Genomic DNA, 18,541 nt, shown 5'->3' on the forward strand with positions numbered 1-18,541 from the left:
TTGATGTAGTAGGCTCACTTTGCAGCTATTAATATTCAAAGTTGTTTTCCTTTAGGTCTTGCATAATAAGCACTTGGAAGATCAAGTTCGAAATCTACCTAGCTTTCCCCAGTTCCAGGACTCAGTTCTTAAGAGTTGTTTACCAACACCTCCCCACCCTAAGGAAAAGGGATGGCAGTAACATCCTCACGTACCAGACATAAGAATTTTTCAAACAAGTGCCTAAGTTTTGCTTTTGTGTGTGAAAATCTTTTTCTCCATTTTCACAATGAAAATAAATTTTTATCCTACCCCTATTTCGCTGCCATGTAATGGCTCCAGTTAAATTTGGGACTCGAGGAACCCCAGAATTTGAAAGAAAGGGTCCTGGGGGTTTTGTTTTTCCACCTCCTTTCCCCCATTCCCCCCCTTACCTTAGTTCAGTTCAGACCTTCAATGTCTGTCACCTCGACTACAGCAATAGCCTCCTCACTGGCCTCCCTACCTTCATAGGGCTAACCATACCACACTCCTACTCAAGAAGCTTCCTAGAAGAAATACAAACTTGTTCGGTATTTTAAAGTCCTTCGAAATCCATCTCCAACTTATCTTCCCAGACTGATTTCACATCACTCCTCTAACTAATGCTAATTCCAGCCAAATTGGCTCATTTCTTGCTTCTTATGCACAATATTCCATCACCCATCTCTATGCTTTCGCACAGACTGCACCCCCCTCCCCACCTCCCCAGGCTGGGAAGATGCCAAGAATCCCTAGTTCCTTTAAGGCTCAGCTCATGTGTCACCTCTTATCCTAGGATTTTCCTGATCTGCCCGTCCCCCTCTCTCACCAGTTGTCGGTGCTCTCCCCTCTCCAAATCACTTAAATATGTTTTATCATGTCTTATCGGTGAAAATGTTTCCCCACCTGCTGCCCAATCAAGGAAAACCAAGGGTTTTCATTTTTGTATCCCCACCTTCTAGCACAGAGCCTGGAACATAGTAGGCATTTGTTGGACTGATCACAATACACATATCGAGACAAAACAAAATTATTATCTCAGGTTACTATTATCATAGAATGTGCCTGTTAGAAAGGTATGTTTCTCTCCCAAAGTCCATAAGCTTTGAGTAATCTATGCACTTCAGGGGTATAGGAGGGCTTCTCACACTCCCTCTTCATCTCTCCCTCCCCGCCCCCTCTCTCTCGATCAACAACTAAGTTATCTTAGGAATGACTACTAAGGCCAAGGAAGTTTAATTTTTCCCATGCCCAACCCTGACCTCTGCCCATCCCCAAATATACGTTCGGACACAGAAATTCCAGATCAACTACCTTATTCCATCAAAGCAAAGTACTGGGCCACAAATCTGCAGTGAACTATGATAAAGTCACACCCAATTAGCCACTGTAAATTTGATCTTGACCAGAAAGCAGATTCTAGGAGACCAAAGCAGATTTTAAAAGAAACATCCAACAAGTAGTATGTAAATGTTCAAACCTTAGTAGTTTAATAAATACCCCAGGGGAAGGGGAACCCACCCTACTCTTAAATACTTCACATTAAAGCTATGAAAATAAAGGAGCATTACTTGCAGTAGAATGTGAAGTTCAACAGTTTGAGGGGCCATTCTCATAATACTTAGGAATTTTAGAACCCCTCCACCTCCTAAAACACAGTAATTATACTGCCATCAGGGAGAGAACCCTTCTAAACAGCAACTTTTTCCCCATTCCCCTAGAGCCAGATTGGGCTGGGGCAGGGGCTCAAACTTGCAACTATGGCTCTCTCTTACAAGGATTTCCTCCACCTTACCTCCAAATCCACCCAAGGGCTATAGAGTGGGGTTCTCCCCATTATCTAGAAACAATAGCCTAGAGGCAAGTTAGGGTCTTTTACAATTTCTTAATAGGTTTGCAAAGTGAATGGTTATCACCTCTAGTGTAGTGAAGTGAGTTTTTTCAGGATTCCTTTTATAACACCAAGATTGCAGAAACATTAGTTAAGTACCTCTGAAGTACAGAAGCAGTTGCTTGAGGGCAGAGTTCTGTTTGAGGGAATTCCCCCTTCTCCTCCAAACTCCCAAGAAACCGGTGACAAATTAACATGAAGGTCCCTAGCACTTGGCGCAGTCTCAGAGAAAAGAGCAAAGCCCAGCTTTTCCAGACCTCCAAAACAGATTGAGAAGTATCACTAAGAGACTAGCCCTTATCAAAGCAAAGCCTGCCCAGTGACCAACTACAATCCTCGGACCAACCAAGTCATTCCTCTGTGGTACAGCCCTCTCTGATAGTGGGCATGGAATTATAGTCTGGGTACATTTAGACGTCACAAAGTTACAGTTTCTTGGCATTGGTAGGGATAAGCACTTCACTGACACTTTAGGGGAGAGGGGCATTAAAAAAAAAAGTAATTGTATTAAGTGAAGTTAGGAGTCGTTTCCTCTGGCCAGCCACAGACAAAACAAAGCTATAGTCGAGAACTTTTAACACCGCTGCCCCCCCACCCCATCCCCCACCCCTTGCCAAAACGATGGACATGAAACGTACTGATATCCGAACTGTGGGCTTGCTGTAGCCAATAAAACCAGGCCCAGCTCTGATCTGGCAAGCCTGTTAGAATAATGAGCATCCTGTGAATACCTAATGGGTTGAAGCTGGCATTGTGTGAAGTCAGTCCACGGCTTGTCTGGGAGCTGGGCTCTGCTGAGTCTACTGCTGCTTCCTGTTGCTTGTCCTGTATGAGCATTATTTTTGGATGGGCCCCATTATGTTCTGTAATCCTCCCTGCAGTCAATACGACCATGCTATTGTTCTTGGTTAATATTAGCCAGCACTGCTTCTGTCTGGGTGGCCTAGCACGCATTAACCCAACAATGCCTCAAAGATTTCAAATCCATTTTTTTTCTTATTTTAACCTATAGCATCCATCTCAAATTTTAAATAGGCTTTTGTGGTTAAAAAGTGATTTCAGCTGCGGTGTGCCGGACATCTCCATCGAACTTTATCTGGTCACAAAGTTATTTTCTCATGAAATCCCACCACAGCAGACCCCCAAAGCCATCCAATCCTATAGGCTCTAAAAAGAAAAAATTACTGTTCTTGTTTCTATCATTAGCCCTACCTGTTTAAAAAGCATCCCACTGATAATTAAATGCACCAGTTACAAAGGGGTGGCAAGGTTAATAGATAGAATACCTAGAAGCCAGCCAAGCACAACACTCAGGTTCACATAGAGCAAGCCCGGACAAGAAGCCCTTCTACTCATTTACCAAAAGTGCATAAAAACTGGGTTGAGCTGGTAGAGGACTAGGAATGTTTGACTATTTACAAACCACTTTAACCACTTCTAGCCACATTTTTAAATTTCTTCTATATACACCATACCAGTAATGAATGTAATTTACATTGTAAAAACAAGGACCACAGGGTTTCTAATTGGAAACCAACAGCAAAGCTTTTCTGGCCCTAACTAAAGGCCAAGGTAGGTTATTTCTGAATCCTAACTTTCCTATAATTGTCTCCTACCTCCAGAGAGGAATGTGTAAGGGCAGCGATCACAGGACTGTTCTTTCAGATGCACTGGTATTTGCATTTCCAGAGAACTGACATTAGTCCTATATATGGGCTGTACTTAAGCTTGATCCATATTTCCAAGTAATGTCATTTCATAGATTTTGAAGCCGAGATAACCTGGTAAAGTCAAATAAGGTAGCAAGCAGTCTTAAGAAGGCAATTCACAAAACTAAGTCTTCCCAAATTGATTTTATGCACATCCAGGGGATTAAGTGGATCATTAGATCAGTTATACTTTCTCCTAAATTGAGACTAATCTTTAAAGCTTAGACATAATCAAATTCTGGACATACCACGACTGTCCAATAAACGTCTAGCACTAGCATTGCACATGCATTCTCAGGCCTCTGTTTGCATTCCTGCTTTAGAATCAGAAAAGGGGAGGCGGGAGAGACACAGGCTCTTGTTGCCTTGGCTACTTTTTTGATAACTTTTTTTTTTCCCATGCTAAACTCTTTCCCTTTGCCCTTCGGTTGGGGAAGGTCTTGAAGACATTACCATTGGGTATAAAGCTTTCCAGCACTGGATACATTTAAATGCTTCTAGCTAATCTGATCTTTCTGCAGTTTGTGCATTTAAGTAGCTATCACTGGTTGGTCCTTTATGTAGATATTCTTTGCACTCTTCAGTTCGTAGATTTAAAAAAAAAAATTCCCTGGTGAATAATGGGTGTGTGGTGGTGGGTTGTAAATTCATTTAATTGATTAGAGGTTTGAATAAGTTGCTAGGAAACAGGGCAACAGACCGACAAGAAGGAAAAGTGAACAGGGAAACCAGCACCTGAGCTAGCAAGAAAAGAAACATAGTAAACTTAATTGCCTTAAAAATGAATGGATTTGACAAGTCCTTCTCTAGACACCTCAGCTCAGTCATCTCGAGAAGGACAATCAGTAACTTTCTTTTGCATGATTTCCCTCTCGCCTATGGCTGTTTTCAATGCAAAAAAACCACCTACTTGTTCACTCTTGTGTTTTTAAAGGTAGCTTGTTTGGGCAAAGTATGTTTAACATCTCTATGCATGTAAAGCAACTTGCCCGGAGCATGCACATGCCCCATGTTTGTATGCATTGTATTTGTTTGACTACATCCCCATGAAACACTTGACCTGTTTCTGGGGAGATGCTAGCTGAAATCTAAAAGGATTGGTTCAGAAACGTCAAGTTTATGTGCACCCAAGTTACAGAAAGAACATCTGAGGAATAGATCAAGGTGTGGAAAGAGGGTAAAATTACTTTAAGATTAAAATTTTGGCAGTCTGTGTTTCTACATAAAGGTCTCCAGAGTGTAGTAGTTGGGTCATTCATTCATGAAATAAGCATAGAGCAGGTCAAAGTTGGCAGCCTCATTGGTACAGAAAGCTCATATTTCAAATGATTTATCCTTAACAATTTAGTTGATTTTTGCAATTGTTTTAAATGCTGGGTCAATGTTATCAGTATCTCATAAGGTGTTCAGTCAGGCAAGAAAACAAAAGTGCACCTTTGTAAAATTTAAATAAAAATAATTCTAAATTTCTGATCTGTACCTCTTCCTCGGGCCAAGTAAGTACAACCCTAATTAGCTGGATGTCTTCCTTCTGGAGATCCAAAAGAAGTTTTTAGGACTGGTAGAGGCAATTATAAGATCACAGGTTTAGCACTGCAAGGGACCTGAAAGACCATCTAATCCAACCCACCCTCTAGTTTTGCAGCTAGGAAGGTTGTAAATGGCACTGCTAGAATTTGAAATTGAATCAGTCTTCTGATTCCAAATTTTGCCATCTGTTCCAATGCACCATATCGCTTTCCCAACACATTTTTAATAAGCAACCACTAACTGGGGATCAACATCATTTTGGGGGCACAGTTTAATAATAAGATTTATTGGTTACAAAATGATTCCCCATCTTATTGTTTAATTGAATAAACGATATTATTGTGAGACGTAATCTCCCATTTCCGAAATCATAAACCAGGCTAGTTCTCAAAAAAAAAAAAAAAGTTTGCACGGATCTCAAAGTATAAATCTTCTAATAACTTAAAAAACAAATAAAACTATGAAAATAGGGTCAAAGTAATCTAAGCCAAACGGATGTAACAAAATACTTAGAGCAGCTAGTCCAAACTTTTAGTGGGCTTAATATATTAACACTGGAATGTGTTTTATATTTCACATCTTGCTAAATCACTTCCACTTCTTCCTCTCCAGCGCTGGAAAACCCTTGTTTGATCGAGGTCATTATCAAAATGAAATTCCTTTACTTAACAGAACTTGTTCCACTATTGTGGCAACCAAGTCAAATTTCTTCCCAGATTTTCAAAGTTCCTATTTCCTACCCTGAACAGGTCAGTTTAGCCCAGCACTTTCAAGAAATGAAGGCCATCCTTCAAATCTAAAGCCTCTTTTATGATTATTGAATCACCAGGTTGGGAGAATGATGAAGCACCTTTTGTTTCAATACTAATATAAATATGTTCCTAACCACATTTGGAGATTCAAAGGAAACTACCAAACTTTACACTTTCAAATTATGCTTTAAGAAAAATAATCCTCAACTTTCCCATTTCAAACATCAATCAAGGGAATAAGCATGAAACTTACCTACACTTCCTGAATAATTTTAGGAATGTGTTAGAGAACAACTTTGCGGGGATGGGGTAGAGGGAGATGGCAAGTGAGAAACAGGAACGCACAGGTTATGAGCTCCTGGAATAAAAATGAATCATTTCCCTACCCCTAGTACGTTTTATTTCTAGTTTTCCCATTTCTTTCAAGAACTAGAGTTATCTCCCCCAGTTTACTATTCCCAAACTTTAATAGATAAGCTGTACAATGAAGTTAGGCCCTCTATACCAACCACGAAGGCATTACCACCTTCTCAAACAAACCTCATAGCTATAACTTTAGCTTTCCTTCAGTCTTAGTTTATAATTTTGTTTAAATAGGGAACATAAATAGAAATGTCTTTTTGCCAAATTCCGTGTCAGTCCCCAAAGCCCACCTGTTCCATCCCCAACCCCCACGTAGCTGTATTCAAAGTCACAGGATCAGGATGGGGAAGAGGTCATCTAATCCACCCCAGATGAGGCTCAAGGACTAAGTGACTTGTCCAAGGTCACACACCCTGCTATAAGTCAGAGGCAGGCTTTTAACAGTCCCTTTGATTCAAAGAAGGTCCTCTTAGCAGGCAATACAGTTCTGTTCAAGCCATTCTGAACTCCTGAGCAGTGGAAAGTTAGTTTTAAGTTGAGTTCTGCTCAGAGATTTTTCTTTTTCCAAAGGAGGAAAAAAGGACATCTAGACGAACCTGCCTTTCAGAAATGTCAAATCCCACAGCAGTAGCAGCACTGAAGACTTTGGCAGAACTTCAAATACCACAGATTTTTTATAAAACTCCTATCCGTTTGATGGTATATTTGATAACAGTTTTATCTCATTTCAAGCACACACATAAATGAGGGAGCCTGATTATAGTCCCAACAGAGAACACTTTTGTTAGCTTCACTATGTAATGCTATCTCCCGAAAATGTGGACTTTATTCCTTCCCAACCACTTTCCAGAGGCGGAAGTACACCACCCTCTACAATGCCCGATAGTTCGGCAAAATCACAGCCTGAGACTCTCAAGGACCACAGGTAGGCGGCAGCAGAGGGCACAATTCTAGAGCACATGGCTGAATGCATTCTTCCCAGTAACTGAATCCACCCACCACCCAGTGGGGCAGACCCAAACCTTTGCAGCCCTCCCATTGGTGCCGGGTCTGTCCCAGCCCCTGACACCCCCTCCCCCTCCAGCTTTAAAACCCAAAGTTCTCCACTTCACTGCAGTTTCTGGAGATTTCGGCATGCACCTGATATAAGATGTATCACAATAATTTTGTCCAAGTCTTCCTTTTGTAGGAGAGACCATTTCGATTACATCCTTTTGGGAGAAGGGAGGCAATTGCAAGACTGTCATTTTACTGTGCACATTTGCACTGGGGGGCAGAAAATATAACATCGATCCCCCTATAGAAGTGGGCGATAAGCAAGTCCCTTGAGGAGGCCTTTATTTTAAAAAGAGAAAACGGGAGCCCCTTCCTGCCCACCATAAAAAAAAAAATAAAATTGGTTAGTGAGGCAGACCCTTCCTAGGCCAGGTCACTTCCCTGGGAGCCGGGTCTCCAGAGGATGGAAGAAGGTGGAGGTTCTCTTGGCGGTTCCTCCCGGTGCCTCCCAGAGCACATGGTTGCAGGCTCCACCTCCTCCTCTCTGCGGTCTGCACTTAGCAGGGAAGTTTGCAAAACACAGCTGTTCCGAGGAGCCAGAGAACCGCTGAAAACGAAGCCACACCGCGGAGAAAGGAGAGAAGGGAGCACGGGAGGAGGGTGGGAAAAATGCACATCCTCCCTGCCCCCTTTCCCAAAGCAAACAAAAAGCTCAGGGGTCTCCCCCGCCCTGGCTACGGCAAAAGCAGGACCAGGCAGCTGCAAAGTAGCTTAGAAGGGGTGACGACGATGCCCGCGCCCCAGGCCGAGATGTGACAACCTCGTCCTTGCAGGGAAGTCTTCTCCCTCTTTCGAAGCGGGAAAAAAGGCTACCTCTCTATTCCCTTCTCCTCCTACCCGCTTCTCCTCCAGTAAGGACACACCCCACCCGCTCACGGAAAAGGGGAGGGTGCCAATTTGGATCGCGTTCACTTGGGATAACTGCATTTTCCCTTCTCTGGTACACTAGATTTAAATGGTTAAAAAAAAAAACCCACACATTTATAATGAACTCCTGACCTCTTATTTCCTCTGGGGCGGGGGCGAAGGGAGGGGAGAGAGAAAGGATTAATAGCGCGGGACCAAGACCTAATTCCAGCAGACTCTTAAGTGCACAACATTTTAAAACGATTCCTTCTGCACAACTGATGCAGATTTTTCATTTTGTTCAAAGATCACAGGGCAAACCAGCTAAGTTTTTCCAACTCTGCACACTCAGGAAGAAAGCAAGACAGTTGCACGGTTATAAATCTCCTTTCCAAACCCCTAGCCAGCAGCCCCCTCAGCTCGTCGCCTTGTTCTGCAGGGATTTGGAGCTTTCAATAACTCCCGTGGGGATTTCCGCGAGTCGTTCAGCAAAGATTTCACCACCCCCACTTCCCCACGGGGAGTTTAAAGAGAACACACGCTCAGGGACAGAGACCTTTAAATGCCGCTCGCTAGGGAAACGCAAACAGCAAGAAAGAACTTGGGACTCACCGGCCAGGCGAAACTGAAAGGGAGAACAATCCGGTATCTTTCGCTATTCCGATTCGCTTTCAAATTAAAAGTATTCCCTCCGATGACAGGAGTAGATCCCGATCCGAAGCTGCATGGCCCCCCAGCAGTGACCCGGGACTGATACTCCTTCAGGCAAACTTTAAAGTAAGTAGCACACTCGTCTCTGGTGCATTGTCTGCCCTCTAGATTTCGGGAGCCTTGACAGCAGTGCCCATTCTGCAGTTCCCCCTTCAGGTTTTGCATAGATAAGATCTCCAATTCGAACTGTCCGGATGCTGAGGACACCTGTTAAGTCCCCCCCAGAGAAAGAGTTCCGAAAAAGTTATCTTGGGCTATTATTTTTTTTAATGCGGGGAGGGGGAAGAGAAGAGACGGAGGAGATAGAAATCCCATCCCATTGACAAGACATGCAACAGTGAAATTCATAGTGACAACTGTGAAAATACGTTTCCCACTTTTTTTTTTTAAGGATTAAGGAATTGAATGCTCTATGAAAAAAAATACACACAACAACAACACAGACAACTAAGAAATCAAATTTAAAGTGATTGTTTTCCCCAGCCTGGAGACGGGGGAAAAAAAATTAGAAGGGCAGGGATTTGTTAGCGCTAGATAAACGTCAAACCAAGAAGGCTTTAACAGAACACAAGCATAGAAACAAAATCTTGAGTAAGAGGGAGGGCAGAGCTGAGGTGCCGCCGGAGTCGACTGAGATAAAACCAGGTTAAGCCCCCAGTGCACGGGAACCACGTCTGTAGTAAAAGAAACCACCCAAAGGGGAGAACAGCTTAAATATCCAGGTATATGTATTTACGCATGTTTTTAAAAAAACCAATAAAATGTGTGTATGTTCCTGAAAGGGGGAGAAGCAGCAGTCATAGAAGTCCAAGGGGCAAACAGTTTTATTACCCACTCTTGAGAAAGTGACTAACGGGGCGGGGGGGGGGGGGAAGAGGGGGAAGGGAAGAAAGCAAGGAAGAAAAGAACGCCGGTTCACCAAGGAAAAAGAAGGCCATCACACTCACATATATACACACAAACTCCTAACATTCTAGTATAGGACAGCGGGAGTGTAACGTACCTTTACTCGCAAACATAGCAGAGCGATGATCAGACCTAAAGAGTACTCAGTCCGGACGGGTGCCCGTGGTAAAAGCATCGCCTTTTCCTGTAACCTCTGCTGCCGGTCGCGGAGACACTAAACGCTTCTGTTGGGGCCGCCGCGTCCCGGCTAATATACGCCACGGATTGTAGCATGCACGGCTGGAAAACAACCCCACTTTTCAAAAGCCTTTTCAAAAGCGTCCGGGTCCTGAATGCAAAAGAGCCCAGCCTCCTTTTATTATTCTGATTTCTTCTTCGTTTTTTTTTTTCTTGCTCTCTCCCTCCCCCTCCTCCTCCTCCTCTTCCTCCTCTCTGGCTGCTCTCTTTTATTATTATGATTATTCGCAGCCTTTTATTCCCTTTCAGATCAGCTGCAGGGAAAAGGGGGGAGGGAGGGAGGGAAGGAAGGGAAAAAAAAAGCCACCGCTTCCTCACAGGTAACACAATAACACGCGCCCGCACCACGCTCGCCCTCCAGCCTGGCTCACACAGAGAAGAACCCTGAGAGCCCGTCTGGGAGGCGGCTTCTAACTCTATCCGACCGCAGGAAGAAGGCGCATGCGTCCCTTATTAATATTCATGAGGAGGCGTGTCCCTCCTGAGACCTCCCGGGCACGCCCACTCCCCCTCCTCCCTTTCTCCCAGGCTGGGAAGGAAGGAGGGGCTGCAGCCGCCCCAGCAGCCTTAGTAGGGGCAAGAGGGGAGGGAAAGAGCCTGGAGAGGTGCGGGTGGGTCGAGACACACCTAAATGGAGCGAGAATAAGCCAACAGGAGAATCTTGGTGGAAAAGATGGGGAGGGGTTACTGTTGGAATTGGAGGGGGGGAGGGGAGAGAGGGAGTGAGTGGACTAATTAGGAATGTGTATATACGCGTATATGTGGATGCCTTCGCGTTCGTCCCTCCACTTGGCCTTGGCAAGCGCTTCCCTTAGGATCCGCGTGGTGGAAGAGGCGTGACATGTGATCCCACGCGTGGGCTAGAGCTTGGAACTAGCTTATAGGGGCGGGTAAAGTGAGCCGAGGTGGGGGGGCACGTGGCGCCTCAGGTGTGTAAAGCAGGAGAAGAAGAAGGGAGAAGAGGGATGCGTGTGTGTCTAGAGCCCCGGCGCTGGTTGGGCTGGCATTTCGGTTTTTCCCCCGTGGTGACGCCGGGCTGGTGGGAAGAGCCCTGTCTGTCCCGCCGGGCTTCACACGGCCGGAGCTGGAAAGCTTCCTCCTTCTCTCCCTCTCCCTCCCCCTTCGTGCGTCAATTGCGGCTTCTCTCCGGGAGGAGGAGAAGAAGGGACCTCCAATTAGCCCCGCGCGCTCCCTCGGAGCGAGCCGCGGAACCAGAGCTCCGTGCACCGGCACGGGCTTCCCGCGATCCGCAGAGAGGCTGGGGCGGCCGGCCGACACCACCTGGGCAGTCCCCTCTGCCTGCAGTTTTGGAAAAACGTTACCCGAGTGCCTGCGATTTCGGGGTGGGAGTTCTGATCCTACCGTCTGTCTCTCCTCCTCCGCCCCGTCTTCCCAGCAAATGGGATCAGAGTTTGCAAAAGCCTCTCTTGCTCGCTGGTTCCCTCCCTCCCAAACAGCCCAGCTGAAGCGCTAGGGGGTGTGGCGGGGAGGTGGAGACCTAAGTGAAGGAGACCCAGTGCCTCCCCTCCCCCTCTGCTGAGATCGTGGGGGCGACCAGAGAAGGGCGAGTGGGTTAGACTATTCTTAGACGTCGCTTCCTGGGCTTTCCCTTCCAGTCCTTCCCCTCCCGGAGACCGGCTCCGCTGCCCAGGAAGGCGGGCAGCTTTATTTCAGCAATGTGGGTATCGCACCTGTAGGCGGCCTCCAAACTATTCAGGAGGTGGCAGATCCTACAGATGGAAAGTCGCTAGAAGCCCCAAGGGAAGGGTCTGACCCACCCACCCAGAACTAGCGGTCGGGCTGGCCGCTAGGGCTTTGTTGTGATTCGTGGTTGAATGAAAGGGTTTTAATTTTTTACGTATTTCTCCACAATATGGTCAATAAAAGCAGTCTCATCCAGCATTTAAGGGAAGGTTGTGTGACTGGTTTTCATTTCTCTGTGAAAGCAAGGAGATAGGTCTGAAAGGGGATAGTCCTTTCCTTCCCCCAGGAGTTTAGAGGGGTTTTTTAAAATAAAATTATTCTTTTCTTTTTAAACTTCTGAGAAGCTCTGCTGGCGGGTGCAAGTCATGGCTCATTGCTGCAAAGGCAAGAAGTATAGGGTTTGGGCCATTTTGGAGGGGAGGAGGACGTTCAAAAGTGACATCTTAAGACTAATTCTGCTTTGCCTTCTCGGCGTAGCTTCACTGTTGCTGAATTAGGTATAGGAAGCGTTTGGTAGGACAAGAGGAAATAACCTCCAACCCCCAGACTTCTAAAAGTGATAGTTTGTTGTATGACAGGGAGGTCAATGTAGTTAATTTTTGTGTAGAGCTTAAAACATCCAGAAAGAAAATTCACTTTCACATCTCATCACACGAATAGCTAGCTAGCTACCTGTCGGTCATCTCCTTCCATGATCCCAGGAGATCGAAAGGCAGGTTAAGAATTATAGCAACTTGTAATTTAAGAATAACTTGGGGTTCGTCAATAAGAAAGCCACTATGAGAATAAATAATGACTTGCATTTCTTGGCACTTTTAAGTTTTTTGGAGTGCTTTATATGTTATCCCAAAGTATATTCATTCTCTCTCTCTCTCTCTCTCTCTCTCTCTCTCTCTCTCTCTCTCTCTCTCTCTCTCTCTCTTCCTCTCCCCCCTCCCTCTACTCCCATACTCCCATACACACATATCCTATCCTATTATGTTGGGTATTGGAGAGAAAATTAAACCTTAACTTTAGAGAGGACAATTAAATATGGATGAATTTGAAATCAATTAACAGTACCTCCTAATTGGCATTTGAGAGTTATGTTGAGAAACTTCAACAGTTCTCCTGGGAGAGAGAGAAGACTTCCAGACCTCCACTTCCAGACCTGAGTAACTGCCCTTTATTTTCCCAGACTGTTTCCAGGCAGGTTAGCATTTGAGAGTTAAGTATTCCTTAGGCAAGCTAACTTATTCTCAATGTTTCTCAGAACCAAGGCATGGCGACCATGAGCAGTTTATAGAAACTACTTTTATGCTCAGTTGCAATGTATCCATTTGTATTCCATAATCTCATTTACAGCTTTCTTACTAATATTACATAAACCATGCTCCCCTTTCTTCCCCCTAACTTTCCAATATTGGGGTAAATACACTGTGGATTTTTTTCATTCATACATTTTGTTTGGATATAAGAGATGCTTCCTAATAAGCAACTGAACATCCACTTTCCCCCATTGTGTGTGTGTGTGTGTGTGTGTGTGTGTTCATGTTTGCCACCTTTGGGAAAAGAGCAAGACTTTTTTTCCATCATTACTGAGTTTCAGCTAGGGTTAAAGTGATCTCTTTGTGTCGCTATTAAGACACATGTTCAATTGAGATTCCACACACACCCCAGATTCAAATTTCATGCCCTCTAGCATGTCAGAATGCCCTGCCTGGGCCTGTCACCTTACACACCTCAGGGTGGTACCCACAGAGTTGGCCTTTCAGCTGAATACCCAACATCTCACTGGCTGGAAGAGAGTTGCCTATGCATGGCTGGCAGGGGATCCCTCTGGCAGGTTTTGCTACAAGCCCAAACTGGTTTCTAGTCACTGAGTTTAGTTCTTCTGACCAGTACTATAACAGAACATCGACTTCTGGAAGGGTTGAAACTACCCAAGAGAAGCTAACCAAGTTGGGTGCTAGGTGTCAAAGGTAAAACTCAAAATCCTTAAGAAGCCCTCAGATTTCCAAAGATACCGTGTCCCTCCCAAGCAGTGTTCCCAGAGCCCAAGAAGAAAAGGAATCCCTAGACTGTATAGAAGGGCAGTCAGTGGTGGGGTGGAGGAAATTTTGCTTTCTGTCCCACCCTCCCCTTAAATGAAATTTAAACTGGTACTCCCAGAAGAAGCCATTCATTTTTTTTTTTACCATGACAGATCATGAATGGAAAAATATTTACAGTTGCTCAAGAACTTTGTTCCCTCCCTCCTACCTTGAACGGTGAGGTAAATTCTGTTCCTCCAGTGCTGAAGAATGGGGAGCCACTGTCTGATAAGGACTTACTCTATCCTGAGAGTACTACTGGGGTGGGGGAGGGGGACCTTTGGCCTCTAGGCCACATGTGACCTTCTAGGTCCATGGGTGCAGCCTTTTGACTGAGTCCAAGTTTACAGAACAAATCCTTTTATTAAGGGGATTTGTTCTGTGAAGTTTGGATTAAGTTAAAGGCTGCACTTAAGGACTTAGAGGGCCACATGCGGCCTTGAGACCAAAGGTACCCCACCCTCTGGTCCATCTCCATCACTGCTGCTAGTTCAGGTTAAAACCTTTTGTGTGTCCTGTACCCATTGGTGGTCTGGTGAAGCCCATGGACTCCCTTCTCAGAATAAAGTTTTTAAACGCACAAAATACAAATGATCACAAAAGAATTTATATTGAAACAAAGTTATACATATGTGTGTGTAATACATATTATATATATTCAAGTTCACATACCTCAGGAATCTCTTCATATCTAGTTCCTTTATTTTTATAATAATAGTTCATATTTATTTTTGTAAGGTCTACAAAGAATTTTCCTGACAACCCCTTTGAAGTTGAGAGGCAACACAAATAACTATTTTATAGATGAGGAAATAGGCAAAGGTTAAGTAAATTTTTTCCCCCAGGGTCACGCGGATAGTAATCGATTAAGGAAGATGGGGTCAGAATAACAGAGGAAACATCCTCATTTGGTTTTAGATATCATCGAAGTTTGAGGAAAATGCAGATCATGGATCAGCTATGCCTTTGCAGAACAGTCAAACAACAGCAGTGATGGAACCAGAGAAGGAAGTCCTGACAGACCTGTCAGCTCTTCAGCCTTTCCCATTTTTGCCCAAGGAGACATCTTTGGGTGGGCAGTTCCAGGTGCTATAATGGGGCAAAGCTCATCATGGGAAAAGTAGGATTTGAAGGTGCAGTTTTACCAACCCCTTGTTTCCTTTTTTTTTTTCTCTCTCCTCATCTCAAGAAATTCAGCAGGAAAATCTATGGCCAAGAAATTAAACATAAAAAATCAAGACCTTCAAAGTAATAGCTCCCACGGCAACCATAAGTAGGCCACAAATTTATACATTTATACATTAAAGCACAAGTTTAGTAGATTCAGTACTGAAAAAAAAATTCTTTCATGCACACAGGAGGACTGAATTAATTTTCCTTGGAAACCAGAACTCTGAATTTCCTGAATTTTCAATGATAATTTGGCATTAACCTGTTTAAAACAAATTATTTGGGTTTTGCGTTGAGTTCAGTTATTTATGATTGAGTCTCCATTTCAATATAGTTATGTGTAGCTTAGGGCAACTTTGCGTTTTTTCGGGGGAGGAGGATAATAGATTCATATATTTTTATCCTGACAGGTAAAACTTTCACAGAAAATGTCTCAAAGAACTAGGCTCCAGTGAGCAATGATCAGGAGGAGCCTCTGGGATAAAATGATCATTCTCCCTTGGATAGCCCTCTGTCCTTGATTAAAACCAAAAAAGAGTCTCAATTTCTCAACAGTTCTTCAGGCTAAAATGAAATCTGTCTGTCTTATCAAAAAATAGTCTCGGTGGAAAAAAATACATATCTTTTAGCCTTGGGCTTGCAGTGATAATTCTTGCTTCCATAGTAGTTTAAGGCTTACAGTGTCCTTTCCTTACGATGACCCTGCCAATTTTGTCATGGAGTCATAAATTCAGAGCTGTGAAGAACCTAAGGAGTCAGCTAGTTCCCTTACTTTACAGATGAACAAACTGAGGCTAAGAATCTAAATGACTAGCTAAAAGTCACCTAAGTAGGAAGCGATAGGTCCTCTAACTCCAGTGCCAGCATCCTTTCCACGGAACAATGATTATGCATTATGATTATCCCCATTTAAAAGATAAGGTAACTGAGACTCAGGGTAAATTACTTTCTCAGATTCACATAACTAGTGTCAGAGCGTGGAACCCCAGTCTCCAGAAGTCGATTGCTCTCTCCATCATCACACCATTTCTCGAAATTGCTATGTACTCTTCCCCAAATTCCTTCCAAGTTTGTTTTGCTTCAGTCTTATGCTGTTGACTGACCCTTATCCCTTCATCCCCTCATCAACAGTTGGATGATTCAGAGTCCAATGACAATTCGGAGATGTTAAAAAAAAAATATTATCTGTATGATTCAGGGTCTCGTTGATGGTTATACTTGAGCTGCATGCATCTTCTACCGAATGAGTCCTTTGACACAGCTGACTGATCTAAACGTAGCCAGTGCTTTTCTATAATTACTAAGTGTGACTGAATTCTTGCAAGACTTTTCATCGCCTAAAAGACTGGAAATTACACTTCCAGAGCTAGTTAGAATTTAGAAACCAGTGCACAATTACTGTGTCATGGTATCTCTTCATCTCCGTTGCAAGCATAATAAAAGTAAAAGATTTCATTTTGGATAGATAGTAAATTGGCACTTTAAGAAAGCTCAGTCATACTTGGGGTGTGGGGAGAGGGGAACATCACAATGCACGCGAAAGCAACAACAGAGAAACAAAACTGAAGGTGACAGTATTTGTGTTTTGGAGTTAAGAGTCAACAATAATCAGCCAATTATCAGATTGTGTCTCTGTTGACATATCTGTTCTCAATCTGATGATTTATTTATTTAGCTGACAATTTCCATTCTTCATTAAGGGCTGTTAGCACATCAAAGTAGGTTAAACCCAGTAATGTGATAACTTGTGCTAATGTTTACTTTTTTCAATAGAAAGTTAATTATTGGGGATTCTCATTTTTGTTGTTGTTTTAATGCGCCAAGAACAAAGAGGGGGATGGGATTTCTAACTGGGAAGGACCTGAGAGTGCTTCTAGTCTAACCCTCCTCATTTTACAGATAAGGAAACAGCACTAGCCAGGTTAGGGGACTTGCACGAGATCAAATAGGTTTCTAACTCAACTTGTGTAAAGTACTTTGCAAACTTTAAAGCCACTATGTAAATGCAGCTAGCAGTAGTAGTAAGAAACAGGGTCAGGATTCTCGCCTGGGGAATCTTAATTTCCAAATCCAGTGTTTTTCTCCCATTCAAATAGTGAAATGAAACAAATATTTTGTTACTACAGGTACAATTTATTCTTTAAAAAAAAACACATCATTGTGCATTAGTCACAAACATGGACTTTTACAAGCATCAATGTTTCAAACAACTTGATTTTCCTGAAATTGAGGCAATGTTAAGAATTCTCTAGTGTGGTTTCAGATGAGATTTATTGGCTGGTGGAAAATCTAGGAAGCATAGAGATCCCAAAACAAATCCCTCAAAACATAGATGTCATTGCAGAGAACCCTTTCCCTAACTGGATTATATTAGGAAGGAAAGCTGATCTCATAGAGGATGAGAAAGAGATGGGTTGGCAACAAGTGGTTCTTGTGAAATAGCAAAAACCTAGGCCACATTCCTAGAAGCAAGTCTCACTATACTAGGCAATGCTCAGAACTTCTTTAGCTGATTCTGATTGCTTTTGATACCATATCAAAAGAAGGGTATTGACAAAGTACGATGGGTTCAAAGGAAGGTAATCAGGATGGTGAAGGGCCTAAAAACCATCAGAGTTGTTAATTGATTTTGTGAAAGTTCATCAGGTGAAAGTGATTTGGGGGGGGGGGAGGGGAGCAGTTAGTTCTATAAGAACAATGTTATAAATGAGAACTACTTTCCTGGTCAGCAAAAATGAAGATCATAAGAACTTAAAATAGATTTTTACGGAGACCTGAGACTATGTAAACTTTCTATCTTCAAATTCTTTGTAATTTCCCTTTCCTAAGAAAACAAAGGATTTCTTAAATGAATATCAGAGAGTAGGGGAGGGGAGGGTGCGTGGAGCTACCTTCTACTCATCCATCCATGTGTGTGGTACCCCTGGAGGTTGGGGTGGGATGATATCATGAGGTCCTGTGCTGGGACCCCCATAGCCATTTTATGTCCCCACATCCTTAGGTCCTTCTAGTTCTCTTCATCTTTGCCACTCACATTCAGTCTTGAGACCTGTTCCTATCTTTGCTTTTACCCAGCTCTCAAGAGAAAGGGTTTTACAGTGCTTGTCTTCCCTTTCTGTTTCCTGTCCCTCCCCGTTAAGTGTCAATGACACCTATAAACTGAGAACTATGGGAAAAGGGTGTATGTGCTGGGGGTGGTGGTGGCATAATTCTTGGTGAAAGGTTAGGGAGATGATCACCATCTGGAAGAGTGATACAATGGAGTTTCATGAAGCTTATGTAAGGTAGGGTATGTTGATAATGTATTACTGACATAAAAAGCTTTGGTTTGTACAACATTGTGTGGGTTATGCCTGAATAACATGGTTTTTCCTCTGAGTGATTACAAGAATGATCGAGATCTTGGTAACAAAACTGGTCTGTTAGCTTTATCTAACCACACACTTGTGAGGTGGGTTTCCCCTTAAAAAGCAACCACTTCCAGGGACCCATTAGAGCATGAGCTCCCTAAGGGCAAGGCTCTGTTCTTTTTTTTTTTATACAATGCACAGTGCAGGTACATTATTATGTTCACATTAAACCTGTAGTAGGTGC

The 18,541-nt window shown here is 43.5% G+C and overlaps 1 protein-coding gene across 1 annotated transcript in view; it reads right to left on the minus strand.

Moving 5' to 3' along the window:
- JAG1 (jagged canonical Notch ligand 1) overlaps positions 1-10,410 on the minus strand; it is a 40,816-nt gene extending 30,406 nt beyond the window's left edge. The window contains exons 1-2 of the mRNA XM_036751529.1: positions 9,862-10,410; positions 8,760-9,065 (exon numbers count right to left, since the gene is read on the minus strand). Coding sequence (XP_036607424.1) covers positions 8,760-9,065; positions 9,862-9,939 — 384 coding nt within the window. The 5' untranslated portion in view covers positions 9,940-10,410. The remainder of the gene's footprint in view (positions 1-8,759; positions 9,066-9,861) is intronic.
- Positions 10,411-18,541: the final 8,131 nt, after the last annotated feature.

Source organism: Trichosurus vulpecula, chromosome 3 (genome assembly GCF_011100635.1).
Source record: "Trichosurus vulpecula isolate mTriVul1 chromosome 3, mTriVul1.pri, whole genome shotgun sequence".
NCBI classification, from domain to species: Eukaryota; Metazoa; Chordata; class Mammalia; order Diprotodontia; family Phalangeridae; genus Trichosurus; species Trichosurus vulpecula.